This window comes from Entelurus aequoreus, linkage group LG14 (assembly GCF_033978785.1).
Source record: "Entelurus aequoreus isolate RoL-2023_Sb linkage group LG14, RoL_Eaeq_v1.1, whole genome shotgun sequence".
Lineage (NCBI taxonomy): Eukaryota > Metazoa > Chordata > Actinopteri > Syngnathiformes > Syngnathidae > Entelurus > Entelurus aequoreus.
The window spans coordinates 32762300-32783362 of NC_084744.1; the positions used below are offsets into that span (position 1 = coordinate 32762300).

At 31.5% G+C, this 21063-nt stretch overlaps 1 protein-coding gene across 1 annotated transcript in view; it reads left to right on the forward strand.

The window, feature by feature from the left end:
- LOC133664765 (tissue factor-like) overlaps nucleotides 1–21063 on the forward strand; it is a 47330-nt gene that overhangs the window by 12235 nt on the left and 14032 nt on the right. Inside the window, exons 2-5 of the mRNA XM_062069666.1 lie at nucleotides 4669–4780; nucleotides 5477–5566; nucleotides 10839–10939; nucleotides 20236–20414. Of these exons, the coding sequence (XP_061925650.1) occupies nucleotides 4669–4780; nucleotides 5477–5566; nucleotides 10839–10939; nucleotides 20236–20414 (482 nt within the window). The remainder of the gene's footprint in view (nucleotides 1–4668; nucleotides 4781–5476; nucleotides 5567–10838; nucleotides 10940–20235; nucleotides 20415–21063) is intronic.

Below are 21063 nucleotides of genomic sequence, written 5' to 3' on the forward strand. Positions count from 1 at the left end.
TTTAATCTTTTCACCTAATTTTACTTACATTTGACCTTCTTTTTTACCTTATTTGACTTACATTTTTACTTTTATTTACCTTCTTTTTTCAATTACCTTCTTTTATTTACATCTTACCTTTTTAATATTTTCACCTAATCTGACTTACATCTTACCTTCTTTTTGATCTTCTTTGACCGACTTATTTACCTTTTTTCTTTGACTTTCTTTTACTTCCATTTTGCCTTCTTAGTACCTTCTTTTTATCTCCTTTTTTTTAACCTTTTACCTACTTTTTACCTTTGTTTTACTTTTTTAGCTAATTTGACCTTCTTAGCATATTTTCTTCTTTTTAAAAAAAATATTTTTTATTCTTATTTAAACTACTTCTTATTTTACTTTCCTTCTACTCTTTTTTTCAAATGTTTTCCTTTATCTACTTTTTACCTTATCTATGTTTTACCTTCTTAACCAACTTTTCACTTTATTCTTACCTTTATTTTACTAACTGACTAGTTTACATCTTTTTAAACAATTTTTACCTTCTTTAACCTTCACTTACCTCCTTTTAACTTAACCTATTTTATCTTATTTCCTTTTTTAGTTACTTTTTATCTTAATCTTTGTGTTTTTTTTCCCTCTCCTACCTACTTTAAACCCTATTCGACATTTGTTAACCTTCTTTTTACCTTTTTTTTTAACCTTCTTTTATCTTATTTTACCGTCTTTTTTCTTCATTTTATTTTATTTTTACACTTTTGGATCATCTTATACCAACTTTTTACTCTTTTTGACTTTTGTTTTGACTTCTATTGACCTTTTTTTTTTTTTTTACCTACTTACTACCTTCTTTTTGCCTCTCTTACCTTCTTCTTACCCTCAGGTAAAAAGTAGGTAAAACGATGGCAAAAAAAGTTAGTGAACTTTATATTTACCTACTTTTTACCCTCTTTTTACTTTTTATTTGCCTTATTTTACCTCCTTTTACTTTGTCATTTTTTAAAAAGTTTATTTTATTTTATTTTACCTTATTTTTAATTAATGTATTACTTCCTTTTACCTTCTTTTTACTGTTTTTTGACCTTCCTTTTACCTTCTCTTACCTTATTTATATATATATATATATATATATATATATATATATATATATATATATATATATATATATATATATATATATATATATATATATATATATATATATATATATATATATATATATATATATATATATATATATATATATATATATATATATATATATATATATATATATATATATATATATATATAGATTTGTAAGTGTAGTTGTTTGGAGTCCCTGGTGTAAGATTGAGTTGAGAAAGTTTCTCCTCCAGTTGGAAAGAAAAAAGTATTCCCTTGAACTGCTGACATTTCCCAGCAGATGTCCTCTGAGGAGGACATCAAAGAACATTCAACAAGGGCAATAAAAACCTCATGTGTTTGCATTTTTGTTGGAGTCAAGTACAGAAAGGAGCTAGTAGAAACATAAACAAGTAGAAACATGAACAAGTAGAGACATGAACAAGTAGAGACATAAACAAGTAAAGAGATGGACACTTCTGTTAAAATGTAATAATCACTTATTCATCTCTTCGTTGATACTTGACATTAGTTTTGGATGATACCACACATTTAGGTATGTATGTGATACCAAGTAGTTACATTGGTCATATTCAAAGTCCTCGTGTGTCCAGGGACATATTTACTGACTTTATAAACATAATATACATTTATTTTTAAACGAAATAAGATTTTGTGATGCTAATAAAATATCGATGTGATCATAGTAGTATCGACTAGATTGTTTAGTATGGTTTCACTATATGGCACATATTTATGACAGTGTTGTTTAGTGTGGTTTCACTATATGGCACATGTTTATGACAGTGTTGTTTAGTGTGGTTTCACTATATGGCACATGTTTATGACAGTGTTGTTTAGTGTGGTTTCACTATATGGCACATGTTTATGACAGTGTTGTTTAGTGTGGTTTCACTATATGGCACATGTTTATGACAGTGTTGTTTAGTGTGGTTTCACTATATGGCACATTTTATGACAGTGTTGTTTAGTGTGGTTTCACTATATGGCACATATTTATGACAGTGTTGTTTAGTGTGGTTTCACTATATGGCACATATTTATGACAGTGTTGTTTAGTGTGGTTTCACTATATGGCACATGTTTATGACAGTGTTGTTTAGTGTGGTTTCACTATATGGCACATGTTTATGACAGTGTTGTTTAGTGTGGTTTCACTATATGGCACATATTTATGGCAGTGTTGTTTAGTGTGGTTTCACTATATGGCACATGTTTATGACAGTGTTGTTTAGTGTGGTTTCACTATATGGCACATGTTTATGACAGTGTTGTTTAGTGTGGTTTTACTATATGGCACATGTTTATGACAGTGTTGTTTAGTGTGGTTTCACTATATAGCACATGTTTATGACAGTGTTGTTTAGTGTGGTTTCACTATATGGCACATGTTTATGACAGTGTTTAGTGTGGTTTCACTATATGGCACATGTTTATGACAGTGTTGTTTAGTTTGGTTTCACTATATGGCACATGTTTATGACAGTGTTTAGTGTGGTTTCACTATATGGCACATGTTTATGACAGTGTTGTTTAGTGTGGTTTCACTATATGGCACATGTTTATGACAGTGTTTAGTGTGGTTTCACTATATGGCACATGTTTATGACAGTGTTGTTTAGTGTGGTTTCACTATATGGCACATGTTTATGACAGTGTTTAGTGTGGTTTCACTATATGGTACATTTTTATGACAGTGTTGTTTAGTGTGGTTTCACTATATGGCACACGTTTATGGCAGTGTTGTTTAGTGTGGTTTCACTATATGGCACATGTTTATGACAGTGTTGTTTAGTGTGGTTTCACTATATGGCACATGTTTATGACAGTGTTGTTTAGTGTGGTTTCACTATATGGCACATGTTTATGACAGTGTTTAGTGTGGTTTCACTATATGGCACATGTTTATGACAGTGTTGTTTAGTGTGGTTTCACTATATGGCACATGTTTATGACAGTGTTATTTAGTGTGGTTTCACTATATGGCACATGTTTATGACAGTGTTGTTTAGTGTGGTTTCACTATATGGTACATGTTTATGACAGTGTTGTTTAGTGTGGTTTCACTATATGGCACATGTTTATGACAGTGTTGTTTAGTGTGGTTTCACTATATGGCACATGTTTATGACAGTGTTGTTTAGTGTGGTTTCACTATATGGCACATGTTTATGACAGTGTTGTTTAGTGTGGTTTCACTATATGGCACATGTTTATGACAGTGTTGTTTAGTGTGGTTTCACTATATGGCACATGTTTATGACAGTGTTGTTTAGTGTGGTTTCACTATATGGCACATGTTTATGACAGTGTTGTTTAGTGTGGTTTCACTATATGGCACATGTTTATGACAGTGTTGTTTAGTGTGGTTTCACTATATGGCACATGTTTATGACAGTGTTGTTTAGTGTGGTTTCACTATACGGCACATGTTTATGACAGTGTTGTTTAGTGTGGTTTCACTATACGGCACGTGTTTATGACAGTGTTGTTTAGTGTGGTTTCACTATATGGTACTTGTTTATGACAGTGTTGTTTAGTGTGGTTTCACTATACGGCACATGTTTATGACAGTGTTGTTTAGTGTGGTTTCACTATATGGCTCATGTTTATGACAGTGTTGTTTAGTGTGGTTTCACTATATAGCACATGTTTATGACAGTGTTGTTTAGTGTGGTTTCACTATATGGTACATGTTTATGACAGTGTTGTTTAGTGTGGTTTCACTATATGGCACATGTTTATGACAGTGTTGTTTAGTGTGGTTTCACTATATGGCACACGTTTATGGCACTGTTGTTTAGTGTGGTTTCACTATATGGCACATGTTTATGACAGTGTTGTTTAGTGTGGTTTCACTATATGGCACATGTTTATGACAGTGTTGTTTAGTGTGGTTTCACTATATGGCACACGTTTATGGCAGTGTTGTTTAGTGTGGTTTCACTATATGGCACATGTTTATGACAGTGTTGTTTGGTGTGGTTTTACTATATGGCACATGTTTATGACAGTGTTTAGTGTGGTTTTACTATATGGTACATATTTATGACAGTAATGTTTAGTGTGGTTTTACTATATGGCACATGTTTATGACAGTGTTGTTTAGTGTGGTTTCACTGTATGGCACATGTTTATGACAGTGTTGTTTAGTGTGGTTTCACTATATGGCACATGTTTATGACAGTGTTGTTTAGTGTGGTTTCACTATATGGCACATGTTTATGACAGTGTTGTTTAGTGTGGTTTCACTATATGGCACATGTTTATGACAGTGTTGTTTAGTGTGGTTTCACTATATGGCACATGTTTATGACAGTGTTGTTTAGTGTAATAAAAGACAAAATGTGTAATAAAAGAAGATATTGTGTAATAAAAGAAGATATTGTGTAATAAAAGAAGATATTATGTAATTAAAGAAGATATTGTGTAATTAAAGAAGATATTGTGTAATAAAAGAAGATATTGTATAATAGAAGAAGATATTGTGTAATAAAAGAAGATATTGTGTAATAAAAGAAGATATTATGTAATAAAAGATTATGTTTTTAAATAATATTCCAGATGATTCTGCACCAAAAGCAGAGAATGTTCGCTGGATATCTTTGGACTTTAAAACTCTCCTCATGTGGACCTCATCACCTTCACACTACACCTTCACTGTCAAGTACTCATGGTGAGCACACACACACACACACACACACACACACACACACACACACACACACACACACACACACACACACACACACACACACACACACACACACACACACACACACACACACACACACACGCACACACACACACACACACACACACAACAGGGATGAAGGAGGCTGGATGTAATAACAAGTCATTAATGTGATATAAATGATTATAAATATGGATAACAGGGATGATATTAATGATTATAAATATGGATAACAGGGATGATATTAATGATTATAAATATGGATAAGAGGGATGATATTAATGATTATAAATATGGATAACAGGGATGATATTAATGATTATAAATATGGATAACAGGGATGATATTAATGATTATAAGTATGGATAAGAGGGATGATATTAATGATTATTAATATGGATAACAGGGATGATATTAATGATTATAAATATGGATAACAGGGATGATATTAATGATTATTAATATGGATAACAGGGATGATATTAATGATTATAAATATGAATAACAGGGATGATATTAATGATTATAAATATGAATAACAGGGATGATAGTAATGATCATAAATATGGATAACAGGGGTGATATTAATGATTATTAATATGGATAACAGGGATGATATTAATGATTATAAATATGAATAACAGGGATGATATTAATGATTATAAATATAAATAACAGGGATGAAGGAGACTGGTTCGAGAGTCCAAACTGCATCGACATATCAGAGAGAGAATGTGATCTGTCTGTGGATCTGGAACCTATTGATAGGTATGGAAATCTTCTTCATCATCATAGTAATCATAATCATCATCATCATCATAATAGTAATAATAATAATGATCATAATCATCATAATAATATTAATAGTAATAGTAATAATCATAATCGTGATAGTAATAATAATAATAATAATAATAATAGTAATAATGATAATAACACTCACAATAATAATGATAATAATAATCATAATAATCATTACAATTTCATAATCATCATAATCATAATACAAATAATCATCATCATTGTCATCATACTAGTAATAGTAATCATATTAATAGTAATAATCATTATAGTCATGATAGTAAAAATAACAATAATAATAGTAATAATGATAATAATAATGATAATAATAATAATCAAATTAATTATTAACCATATCATAATCATAATTCTAATTATCATAATCATCATCATAATAATAGTAATGATAATCATAATAATAATATAATAGTCATAATAATAATAGTAATACTAATACTAATGATAATAATAATCATAATAATAGTAATAATAATAACAATCATAATAGATAATAATGATAATAATGATAATAATAATCATAACAACCATAATAATAGTCATAGTAATAATATAATAATGATAATCATGATAACAATAATAATAATAATAATAATAATAATAATAATAGTAATAATAATAGTAATAATAATATTGATACCAATAATAACAGTATTCATAATGATAATAATGGTAATAATATTAATAATAATAACAACTTGCTTTATGAACACTGACTTGCATTAACTTATACATTTATGAATATCAATTACCATATTTTTGTATCACTTTTTATGACTTAGTTTACTCTGACATCACAACTCATAAAATCCTCATTGAATGACCTAAAAATATAAAACGTTAACATAAACAACATAAAATGTTAACATACAACGATTAAACGTTAATAACATAAAACGTTAATAACATAAAAACATAAAACGTTAACATAAAAGGTTGATAACAAAAATATAAAAGGTTAATAACATATTAATAACATAAAAGGTTAATAACACAAATATAAAAGTTTCATAACATAATAACATAAAAGGTTAATAACATATTAATAACATAAAAGGTTAATAACACAAATATAAAAGTTTCATAACATAATAACATAAAAGGTTAATAACATACAAATATAAAAGGTTAATAAGATAATAACATAAAAGGTTTATAACACAAATATAAAAGTTTCATAGCATAATAACATAAAAGGTTAATAACACAAATATAAAAGGTTCATAAGATAATAACATAAAAGGTTAATAACACAAATATAAAAGGTTCATAAGATAATAACATAAAAGGTTAATAACACAAATATAAAAGGTTAATAAGATAATAACATAAAAGGTTAATAACATACAAATATAAAAGGTTCATAACATAATAACATAAAAGGTTAATGACACAAATATAAAAAGTTAATAACATATTAATAACATAAAAGGTTAATAACAAAAATATAAAAGGTTTATAACATATTAATAACATAAAAGATTAATAACATACCAATATAAAAGGTTCATACCATAATAACATAAAAGGTTAATAACACAAATATAAAAGGTTAATAACATATTAATAACATAAAAGATTAATAACATACAAATATAAAAGGTTCATAACATAATAACATAAAAGGTTAATAACACAAATATAAAAGGTTAATAACATAATAACATAAAAGGTTAATAACATACAAATATAAAAGGTTAATAACATAATAACATAAAAGGTTAATTACATACAAATATAAAAGGTTCATAACATAATAACATAAAAGGTTAATAACATACAAATATAAAAGGTTAATAACATACAAATATAAAAGGTTAATAACATAATAACATAAAAGGTTAATAACACAAATATAAAATGTTAATAACATAATAACATAAAAGGTTAATAACATACAAATATAAAAGGTTCATAACATAATAACACAAAAGGTTAATAACATACAAATATAAAAGGTTAATAACATAATAACATAAAAGGTTAATTACATACAAATATAAAAGGTTCATAACATAATAACATAAAAGGTTAATAACATACAAATATAAAAGGTTCATAAGATAATAACATAAAAGGTTAATAACACAAATATAAAAGGTTAATAAGATAATAACATAAAAGGTTAATAACATACAAATATAAAAGGTTCATAACATAATAACATAAATGGTTAATAACACAAATATAAAAGGTTAATAACATAATAACATAAAAGGTTAATAACACAAATATAAAAGGTTCATAACATAATAACACAAAAGGTTAATAACATACAAATATAAAAGGTTCATAAGATAATAACATAAAAGGTTAATAACATACAAATATAAAAGGTTAATAACATAATAACATAAAAGGTTAAAAACATACAAATATAAAAGGTTAATAACATAATAACATAAAAGGTTAATAACACAAATATAAAAGGTTCATAACATAATAACATAAAAGGTTAATAACATACAAATATAAAAGGTTCATAAGATAATAACATAAAAGGTTAATAACATACAAATATAAAAGGTTAATAACATAATAACATAAAAGGTTAATAACATACAAATATAAAAGGTTCATAACATAATAACATAAAAGGTTAATAACACAAATATAAAAGGTTCATAAGATAATAACATAAAAGGTTAATAACATACAAATATAAAAGGTTCATAAGATAATAACATAAAAGGTTAATAACACAAATATAAAAGGTTAATAAGATAATAACATAAAAGGATAATAACATACAAATATAAAAGGTTCATAAGATAATAACATAAAAGGTTAATAACATACAAATATAAAAGGTTCATAAGATAATAACATAAAAGGTTAATAACATACAAATATAAAAGGTTCATAAGATAATAACATAAAAGGTTAATAACACAAATATAAAAGGTTAATAACATAATAACATAAAAGGTTAATAACATACAACTATAAAAGGTTCATAAGATAATAACATAAAAGGTTAATAACACAAATATAAAAGGTTAATAAGGTAATAACATAAAAGGTTAATAACATACAAATATAAAAGGTTCATAACATAATAACATACAAGGTTAATAACACAAATATAAAAGGTTAATAACATAATAACATAAAAGGTTAATAACACAAATATAAAAGGTTCATAAGATAATAACATAAAAGGTTAATAACATACAAATATAAAAGGTTCATAAGATAATAACATAAAAGGTTAATAACACAAATATAAAAGGTTAATAACATAATAACATAAAAGGTTAATAACATACAAATATAAAAGGTTCATAAGATAATAACATAAAAGGTTAATAACATACAAATATAAAAGGTTCATAAGATAATAACATAAAAGGTTAATAACACAAATATAAAAGGTTAATAACATAATACCATAAAAGGTTAATAACACAAATATAAAAGGTTAATAACATAATAACATAAAAGGTTAATAACATACAAATATAAAAGGTTAATAACATAATAACATAAAAGGTTAATAACATACAAATATAAAAGGTTCATAAGATAATAACATAAAAGGTTAATAACACAAATATAAAAGGTTCATAAGATAATAACATAAAAGGTTAATAACACAAATATAAAAGGTTCATAAGATAATAACATAAAAGGTTAATAACATACAAATATAAAAGGTTCATAAGATGATAACATAAAAGGTTAATAACATACAAATATAAAAGGTTCATAAGATAATAACATCAAAGGATAATAACATACAAATATAAAAGGTTCATAAGATAATAACATAAAAGGATAATAACATACAAATATAAAAGGTTCATAAGATAATAACATAAAAGGTTAATAACACAAATATAAAAGGTTAATAAGATAATAACATAAAAGGATAATAACATACAAATATAAAAGGTTCATAAGATAATAACATAAAAGGTTAATAACATACAAATATAAAAGGTTCATAAGATAATAACATAAAAAGTTAATAACATACAAATATAAAAGGTTCATAAGATAATAACATAAAAGGTTAATAACACAAATATAAAAGGTTAATAACATAATAACATAAAAGGTTGATAACATACAACTATAAAAGGTTCATAAGATAATAACATAAAAGGTTAATAACACAAATATAAAAGGTTAATAAGGTAATAACATAAAAGGTTAATAACATACAAATATAAAAGGTTCATAACATAATAACATACAAGGTTAATAACACAAATATAAAAGGTTAATAACATAATAACATAAAAGGTTAATAACACAAATATAAAAGGTTCATAAGATAATAACATAAAAGGTTAATAACATACAAATATAAAAGGTTCATAAGATAATAACATAAAAGGTTAATAACACAAATATAAAAGGTTAATAACATAATAACATAAAAGGTTAATAACATACAAATATAAAAGGTTCATAAGATAATAACATAAAAGGTTAATAACATACAAATATAAAAGGTTCATAAGATAATAACATAAAAGGTTAATAACACAAATATAAAAGGTTAATAACATAATACCATAAAAGGTTAATAACACAAATATAAAAGGTTAATAACATAATAACATAAAAGGTTAATAACATACAAATATAAAAGGTTAATAACATAATAACATAAAAGGTTAATAACATACAAATATAAAAGGTTCATAAGATAATAACATAAAAGGTTAATAACACAAATATAAAAGGGTCATAAGATAATAACATAAAAGGTTAATAACATACAAATATAAAAGGTTCATAAGATAATAATATAAAAGGTTAATAACATACAAATATAAAAGGTTCATAAGATAATAACATCAAAGGATAATAACATACAAATATAAAAGGTTCATAAGATAATAACATAAAAGGATAATAACATACAAATATAAAAGGTTCATAAGATAATAACATAAAAGGTTAATAACACATATATACAAGGTTAATAAGACAATAACATAAAAGGTTAATAATATACAAATATAAAAGGTTCATAAGATAATAACAAAAAGGTTAATAACATACAAAAATAGAAAAGGGTCCAGGCATATTGTGTGGTAATGACATCAACAGAAACAGGACCGCAGCTCGCCTACATAGTCCTCTCTGGGGACCCGACTGAAGGTCAGAAGACCGAGCGGGGCGTTTACAAAATGGCGGAGTTTGAGCGCGTGTGTGTTGGTGACCAAATATCCTCTGACCTTTACACGGTGTGACGTGACCTTGACAGGACCTTCACTGCTGACGTGCTGACTGAACCTGAGAGTGATGAGCACCTGCCGGAGGAGTTACCTCACACCTACTCACCTCCATTCAACCCCTACACTCAAAGTAGGTCTCACACACTCGCTCACCTTCTGGACACCTGACAACAATGCATACCTCCAAAGTATACTTACTACTTTTCTTCAAGTCTTTGTACTCTAAGTCTAGTACCAACTGTTTTATTTACATATATGAAGTACACTACAATATACTTTATACTTTTGTTGAGCCCTACAAAGTGTTAGTACTGTAAGTCTAGTACCAACTGTTTTATTTACATATATAAAGTACACTACAGTATATAATAAGCCATACTTTTGTTGAGCCCTACAAAGTGTTAGTACTGTAAGTCTAGTACCAACTGTTTTATTTACATATATAAAGTACACTACAGTATACTTTGTACTTTTGTTGAGCCCTACAAAGTGTTTGTACTGTAAGTCTAGTACCAACTGTTTTATTTACATATATAAAGTACACTACAGTATACTTTGTACTTTTGTTGAGCCCTACAAAGTGTTTGTACTGTAAGTCTAGTACCAACTGTTTTATTTACATATATAAAGTACACTACAGTATACTTTGTACTTTTGTTGAGCCCTACAAAGTGTTTGTACTATAAGTCTAGTACCAACTGTTTTATTTACATATATAAAGTACACTACAATATACTTTATACTTTTGTTGAGCCCTACAAAGTGTTAGTACTGTAAGTCTAGTACCAACTGTTTTATTTACATATATAAAGTACACTACAGTATACTTTATACTTTTTTTTGAGCCCTACAAAGTGTTAGTACTGTAAGTCTAGTACCAACTGTTTTATTTACATATATAAAGTACACTACAGTATACTTTATACTTTTGTTGAGCCCTACAAAGTGTTAGTACTGTAAGTCTAGTACCAACTGTTTTATTTAGGCAAGGCAAGGCAACTTTATTTGTATAGCGCTTTTCATACACAAGGCAGACTCAAAGTGCTTCACAGTCAACAAAGTGAAATGAAAGAAAATAAAAGCAAAATTAAAATGCAGACAATAAAAATAAAAACAGTGCAGACGTTAAAAGTTAAAAGATTAAAAGATTTAGCTGAAAGCTAAGGTGAACATAAAAGTCTTCAGTCTAGTTTTAAAAGTAGTCAGAGTTGGGGAGAGTCTGACATCTTCAGGAAGTTTATTCCAGCTATGTGTTGCATAGTGACTGAATGATGATCTCCCTTGATTTGAGTTTACTCTTGGAACCGCTAACAGATTGGTCTCAGAAGATCTTAGTGATCTAGAGGGCGTATATAGTGGGAGCATATCAGTGATATACTTGGGCCCTAGACCATGTAGTGATTTATATGTGAGCAGGAGGATTTTGAAATCTATTCTCTGATGTACAGGGAGCCAATGTAAGGATTTAAGAATTGGTGTAATGTGCTCACATTTTTTGGTCTTTGTTAGAACTCTAGCAGCAGCGTTCTGAACAAGCTGTAGCTGCCTGACAGTTTTTTTGGGAAGACCTGCAAGGAGACCATTACAATAGTCTAGCCTACTGGTAATAAAGGCATGTACAAGTTTTTCTAAGTCTTGAGCTGACATGAGCCCTCTAAGTCTTTTTACATTTTTGAGGTGATAGTAGGCCGATTTTGTTACTGATTTGATGTGACTGTCGAAATGTAAATCAGAATCTAAAATAACCCCAAGATTTCTGGCTTTATTTGAGGTTTTCAGGGACAGTGATTGAAGGTGTTGGATGACTTTAAACCTTTCTTTTTTAGCACCAAAAACAATTATCTCAGTTTTATCTTCATTTAGTTGTAGGAAATTTTGGCACATCCAGTGTTTGACTTGCTCAATGCACTGGCACAGAAGATCTATGGGGCGATAGTCATTTGGTGATAGCGCTACATAGATTTGGGTGTCATCGGCATAGCAATGATGGTCAATGTTATTATTTTGCATGATTTGTCCTAGTGGGAGCATATAGATGTTAAATAAAGTCGGCCCCAAGATTGAACCTTGGGGGACTCCACACGTTACGTTGGTTGGTTCTGATACAAAGTCACCAATGGAAACAAAATAGTTCCTATCTTGTAGATATGACTTGAACCAGCTTAAAACTGTGCCTGAGATCCCCACCCAGTTTTCCAACCTGTCCAAAAGTATTGAGTGGTCGACAGTGTCAAATGCAGCACTGAGGTCCAAAAGCATTAATACTGAAGTTTTGCCAGAGTCTGTGTTTAGACGGATGTCATTTATAACTTTAAGAAGGGCCGTCTCTGTGCTATGAAGAGGTCGAAATCCTGACTGGAAGTTGTTGTGGCAGCCAGTAGAAGCCAAGAAGTGATTTAGTTGTTGGAGGACAACTTTCTCAATTATTTTACTTATGAATGGTAGATTTGAAATTGGTCTGTAGTTGTTGATAACAGAGGCATCTAGGCTCTGCTTTTTTAGAAGAGGTTTAATGACTGCAGTTTTGAAAGCCTTCGGGAAATTGCCCGATTTAATAGAATTATTAACTATTTGCAAGATGTCTGTTGATAGGCAGTCAAAAACATTCTTAAAGAAGTTGGTAGGTAAAACATCAAGGCAGCAGGTGGATGACTTTAGAGCTGTCACCGTTTCCACTAGAGTTTTAGAGTCTATGGCATTAAAGCTTGCCATCATTGCTGTGTTACTTTTGCCTAAATGGGGTGGTGATCCAACTTTTTTACTTGAGATATTGATGGTGCGTCTGATGCCTTCAATTTTATCAGTATAAAAGAATGCAAAGTCATTGCATTTCTGCGTGGAATGGAGTTCGGCTGGTATTTGTGTTGGGGGTTTAGTCAGTCTGTCAACGATTGTGAATAGGGTTTTGGCCTTATTTGTGTTGCTGTTTATGATATTGGAGAAGAATGTTTCTCTAGCACTTTTTAAGACTAAATTGTAGGCCTGGAGGCTCTCTTTATAGATGTCATGGTGAATATGAAGTTTTGTATTCCGCCAGATTCGTTCAGCCTTCCTGCACTCTCTTCTCTGGGCTGTTACAGCAGCAGATTTTCTCCAGGGTGCCTTTTGCTTGCCAGAAATCGTTTTAACTGTAACAGGTGCAATGATATCTATGATATTCACAATTTTGGAATTAAAGTTGCTTACAAGATCATCAGCATGACATGGGTTTAGAGGTGGTAGTGAGGAGATGGCGTTTTTAAAGAGGACATTAGCATGTTCATTTATGTACCGCTTTTTGACATTCTTTGATTCTGTTTGTGTGTCCGGAATTACAGAAATATTAAAGAAAACACAGAAATGATCAGACAATGAAGGATCAATCACAAGAACATCAGAAACATTGAGACCTTTTGTGATAATCAGGTCCAGGGTGTGTCCCTTATAATGTGTAGCCTCTTTCACATGTTGAGACAGTTCAAATGTGTCTAAAATAGTAAAAAGTTCTTTTGCGCCCTTGTCATTTAAATCGTCAATATGAAAATTAAAATCACCAGTTATAACCAGGCAGTCAAAGTCAGTGGAGATGCTAGACAATAGTTCAGTAAAATCATCAAAAAAATTTGCAGAATATTTAGGTGGCCTGTAGATAATTAACAAGAGAATTTTGGGAGAGCATTTCAACACAGCACACAGGTATTCAAATGATGTAAACTCACCGAGTGACATCTGTTTCCCCTGAAACATGTTTTTAAATATAGCAGCAACCCCTCCACCTCTTTTCCCCGATCTACATATATCAATGAAGTTATAGTTGGGGGGTGCTGTCTCGATCAGAATGCTTGCACTGTTATTTTGTTCCAGCCATGTTTCAGTTAAAAACATAAAGTCAAGTTTAGAAGTGCTAATAAAATCATTGACTAAAAATGATTTGCTATTCAGAGACCTGACATTGAGCAGACCCATCCTGATGGTGTTATTGACAGGCTTCGATGTTGGCTTTGATTTGGAGATAATAGGAATGAGATTGTTTAGGTTAGCAGGGTGGCTAAGTTTCCCAATGTTTACTCTCTTGGTAGTCACAACAGGGATGTAGAAGGTGCCATGATTTGATGTAGGCAACCTTGGGCCCAGCTGATAATGTGGTCTACTGCTGAACCCTTTTCTGTATCAGAAATATTCAGGACTGCTGTCAGGGCGAGGCGGGGTTTGCCGTAAGGGGGAGGGGGAGTGAGCAGCGTCAGAGCTGGGACGAACTACTGAAGGTGGACGTTGAGGGCGTGTAAGGGGTTGGCGTGAGAAAGGTGAAGTATGGCTGGGGGGTTGTGGAGCACGCCTTCGTGGAGGGGGTGGTGGAGGTGAGCGATGATCTAGGGGGGTAAAAATCTGAGTAGGGTGGGGCGTGAGTGGGGGTAGCTCCCGGAACTCCAAGGGGGAGAAGGGGGGAGAAAGGTCTACTTGAGGGAGGGAGAAAGATGGAGACGTGGATGGCTTGGGGGATGTGGGGGAGGGATCTTCACATGCATTCAGAATGGAGGGAGGGGCGGTAGAGGAGGATAGACACCTCTCCTCTTTGCTCTGGTGTATCTCATGGTCGACGTTCTCCTTTTGCAGTGGCGGTCCTCCTTCGACGTTCCTGATAGGCTGTGTTGTGTCTTCCTTCCTCGGTGGCTCCTCTTGTCTCTTGTCCTTGGCAGTGATGATAGATGCAAGATGCAGGAAGTGAAACATGTTGTTCATGAATAGCTTTACTCCCATCTTATTCAGGCAAAGTCCGTCTGCCTTAAAAAGATGCCTGCGGTCCCAGAAAAAGCTAAAATTGTCAATAAAATGCATTGAACGAGCAAGAAGTGCACTTGATAGCCACTCATTCAGCGAGTAAAGTCTACTGAATCTCTCAGCTCCTCTCCTGATTGGGGGTAGAGGACCACTGATAAAAACGTCAGCATTCACAGCGCTGACTGTTTCAAAGAGTTTATTGAAGTGCTCTTTCAGCTCTCTTGATTGTTGTTTTACAATGTCATTAAAACCAATGTGCAGGATGATATTTTTCACATTTGGGTGTGCAGCGACAATTTCCAGGATTCTTTTTTCCATGTCAGATACCATATCCTTCGGAAAGCAGAGTACTTTGGTGTTATTATTGCTTTTCATATCTTTTACAGAAAAGTCCCCCACAATCAGATTTTCAGGAGCTCTCGTTAGCTTTCTCTGTGGTGTAAAGTTAGCAGGTCTTACCCTTCTGCGTGGTGATGGTGGGTTATTCAGGCAATCAGAGGGGGATCCATTGTCCATCAACAGTGGGGCAAACCTGTTCTTTAGTTGGACACTTGCTTGCTGGGGAGGTTTATTGGTAGTTCTCCTCTTCTCAGCTGTCCGCTGCTGTGTCCTACGTGGCAGTGGAGTTGATGACGCAGTATGCCTGGCTGAAGATGGTAGCGCAGGCCAGCCGGTCAGATCAGAGATATCGGGGCGCTGGGTCCTGCCAGATATCCATTCTCCCTTGTCGCAGGGAGGTGGTCTTCTCTTTGGCTTTGCACCAAGTGTGTTCCAGGGAGGATTTTCACTGGTAGATTTATTACCCTCTACAGGGACCTCCCGTTTCTTCGTAGCTTCATTGTTGCTAGTTAGCTGGGTTGTAGCATGGTGCTGTCCAGTGTTTTCAGTCGACAGGAGTGCTAGAGTGGTGTTGTAGCCACATTGTCCATTCACTTCTAAATTCACTTCCAACCGATTCATTTTTATTTCCAACAGTAAAATCTTCTTTAGCAGTTTGTGGTAATCTTCCGTAGAGAAAGGAGGCATCTTATGCTGATTACCTTTAGAACTGTAGCACAGGCTCGGGCTCAGGCTTATCTTGAATGGTAGGCCTCCTCGCGTAGTGTTGAGGACGTCGTAAAAATATTGAAAAATGCCTCTGTTATCTAAAAGAAAATATAGTCCCACTGGTTTGGTAAGTATCCAAGAGCTGTTGCTCTTTGTGTAAGAAAATAGCAGCAGATAGTAGCAAAAAATGCAAGCAGAAGCGAGAGCAAGCGAGAGCAAGCAGAAAAGCGTCCATCCAGCGCAGAGGACGGACTAGTAATTTACATATATAAAGTACACTACAGTATACTTTATACTTTTTTTGAGCCCTACAAAGTGTTAGTACTGTAAGTCTAGTACCAACTGTTTTATTTACATATGTAAAGTACACTACAGTATACTTTATACTTTTGTTGAGCCCTACAAAGTGTTAGTACTGTAAGTCTAGTACCAACTGTTTTATTTACATATATAAAGTACACTACAGTATATAATAAGCCATACTTTTGTTGAGCCCTACAAAGTGTTAGTACTGTAAGTCTAGTACCAACTGTTTTATTTACATATATAAAGTACACTACAGTATACTTTGTACTTTTGTTGAGCCCTACAAAGTGTTTGTACTGTAAGTCTAGTACCAACTGTTTTATTTACATATATAAAGTACACTACAGTATACTTTGTACTTTTGTTGAGCCCTACAAAGTGTTTGTACTGTAAGTCTAGTACCAACTGTTTTATTTACATATATAAAGTACACTACAGTATACTTTGTACTTTTGTTGAGCCCTACAAAGTGTTTGTACTGTAAGTCTAGTACCAACTGTTTTATTTACATATATAAAGTACACTACAATATACTTTATACTTTTGTTGAGCCCTACAAAGTGTTAGTACTGTAAGTCTAGTACCAACTGTTTTATTTACATATATAAAGTACACTACAGTATACTTTATACTTTTTTTGAGCCCTACAAAGTGTTAGTACTGTAAGTCTAGTACCAACTGTTTTATTTACATATATAAAGTACACTACAGTATACTTTATACTTTTGTTGAGCCCTACAAAGTGTTAGTACTGTAAGTCTAGTACCAACTGTTTTATTTACATATATAAAGTACACTACAGTATACTTTATACTTTTTTTGAGCCCTACAAAGTGTTAGTACTGTAAGTCTAGTACCAACTGTTTTATTTACATATGTAAAGTACACTACAGTATACTTTATACTTTTGTTGAGCCCTACAAAGTGTTAGTACTGTAAGTCTAGTACCAACTGTTTTATTTACATATATAAAGTACACTACAGTATATAATAAGCCATACTTTTGTTGAGCCCTACAAAGTGTTAGTACTGTAAGTCTAGTACCAACTGTTTTATTTACATATATAAAGTACACTACAGTATACTTTGTACTTTTGTTGAGCCCTACAAAGTGTTTGTACTGTAAGTCTAGTACCAACTGTTTTATTTACATATATAAAGTACACTACAGTATACTTTGTACTTTTGTTGAGCCCTACAAAGTGTTTGTACTGTAAGTCTAGTACCAACTGTTTTATTTACATATATAAAGTACACTACAGTATACTTTGTACTTTTGTTGAGCCCTACAAAGTGTTTGTACTGTAAGTCTAGTACCAACTGTTTTATTTACATATATAAAGTACACTACAATATACTTTATACTTTTGTTGAGCCCTACAAAGTGTTAGTACTGTAAGTCTAGTACCAACTGTTTTATTTACATATATAAAGTACACTACAGTATACTTTATACTTTTTTTGAGCCCTACAAAGTGTTAGTACTGTAAGTCTAGTACCAACTGTTTTATTTACATATATAAAGTACACTACAGTATACTTTATACTTTTGTTGAGCCCTACAAAGTGTTAGTACTGTAAGTCTAGTACCAACTGTTTTATTTACATATATAAAGTACACTACAGTATACTTTATACTTTTTTTGAGCCCTACAAAGTGTTAGTACTGTAAGTCTAGTACCAACTGTTTTATTTACATATGTAAAGTACACTACAGTATACTTTATACTTTTGTTGAGCCCTACAAAGTGTTAGTACTGTAAGTCTAGTACCAACTGTTTTATTTACATATATAAAGTACACTACAGTATATAATAAGCCATACTTTTGTTGAGCCCTACAAAGTGTTAGTACTGTAAGTCTAGTACCAACTGTTTTATTTACATATATAAAGTACACTACAGTATACTTTGTACTTTTGTTGAGCCCTACAAAGTGTTTGTACTGTAAGTCTAGTACCAACTGTTTTATTTACATATATGAAGTACACTACAGTATACTTTATACTTTTGTTGAGCCCTACAAAGTGTTAGTACTGTAAGTCTAGTACCAACTGTTTTATTTACATATTTAAAGTACACTACAGTATACTTTATACTTTTGTTGAGCCCTACAAAGTGTTAGTACTGTAAGTCTAGTACCAACTGTTTTATTTACATATTTAAAGTACACTACAGTATACTTTATACTTTTGTTGAGCCCTACAAAGTGTTAGTACTGTAAGTCTAGTACTAACTGTTTTATTTGAATATATAAAGTACACTACAGTATATAATAAGCCATACTTTTGTTGAGCCCTACAAAGTGTTTGTACTGTAAGTCTAGTACCAACTGTTTTATTTACATATATGAAGTACACTACAGTATACTTTATACTTTTGTTGAGCCCTACAAAGTGTTAGTACTGTAAGTCTAGTACCAACTGTTTTATTTACATATATAAAGTACACTACAGTATACTATAAGCCATACTTTTGTTGAGCCCTACAAAGTGTTAGTACTGTAAGTCTAGTACCGACTGTTTTATTTACATATATGAAGTACACTACAGTATACTTTGTACTTTTGTTGAGCCCTACAAAGTGTTAGTACTGTAAGTCTAGTACCAACTGTTTTATTTACATATATAAAGTACACTACAGTATACTATAAGCCATACTTGTGTTGAGCCCTACAAAGTGTTAGTACTGTAAGTCTAGTACCAACTGTTTTATTTACATATATAAAGTACACTACAGTATACTTTATACTTTTGTTCAACCCTAATAAGTCTTTGTACTCTAAGTCTAGTACCAACTGTTATATTTACATATATAAAGTACACTACAGTATACTATAAGCCATACTTTTGTTGAGTCCTACAAAGTGTTAGTACTGTAAGTCTAGTACCAACTGTTTTATTTACATATATAAAGTACACTACAGTATACTTTATACTTTTGTTGAGCCCTACAAAGTGTTAGTACTGTAAGTCTAGTACCAACTGTTTTATTTACATATATAAAGTACACTACAGTATACTTTGTACTTTTGTTGAGCCCTACAAAGTGTTAGTACTGTAAGTCTAGTACCAACTGTTTTATTTACATATATAAAGTATACTACAGTATATTTTAAGCCAGTGTACATACTTTTGTTGAGCCCTACAAAGTGTTAGTACTGTAAGTCTAGTACCAACTGTTTTATTTACATATATAAAGTACACTAGAGTATACTTTATACTTTTTTTGAGCCCTACAAAGTGTTTGTGCTGTAAGTCTAGTACCAGCTGTTGTATTTACATATATAAAGTTTGCTAACGTTCCTTCCTGCTAGGCGAGATCAGCGCGGCAGAGTTCGACGTGGAGGTGTTGGAAGAAGGCCGAGTGAGCGTCGTCATCAAAGATCCTCTCACCAGTTTCCACCAAAAGGGTAAACAACTCAGCGTCAAAGACGTGCTGAAGGACGACCTGCAGTACAAGATCAGCTACTACAAGTCTGGCAACACTGGAAAGGTACTTGCAGTAGTACTACACGCACAGAAAACCGGTTCATTTACTTTAGTGTTAGTAAACAACTCATTTGACACATACTGATAAAAAAACAACATTAAATTCAGGGGGGGCGTGAGAGGCAATAGCACAAAAGCGTGTATCTTGACACAGACAGTTAAATAAACAAAACAACTAATAATAAAGAACTAATTTGACACATACTGATAAAAATAAAAACATTAACTTCAGGGGGGGCGTGGAAAAAATTCTGTCCCCTTGGGGGGAGGCGTGAGAGGCAATAGCTCAAAAGCGTGTATCTTGATATATACAGTTAAATAAATAAAAACAATAACTTTAAGGGTGTGTGAAAAAATGTATGTGCCCTGGGGGGGGAGTGGGGGGGGGGGGTATATATTGACACGTACTGATGGAAGGGGGGGCGTGAGAGGCAATAGTGCAATAGCGTATATATTGACACGTACTGATGGAAGGGGGGCGTGAGAGGCAATAGTGCAATATCGTATATATTGACACATACCGATGAAAGGGGGGGTGTGAGAGGCAATAGTGCAATAGCGTATATATTGACACGTACCGATGAAAGGGGGGGTGTGAGAGGCAATAGTGCAATAGCGTATATATTGACACGTACCGATGGAAAGGGGGTGTG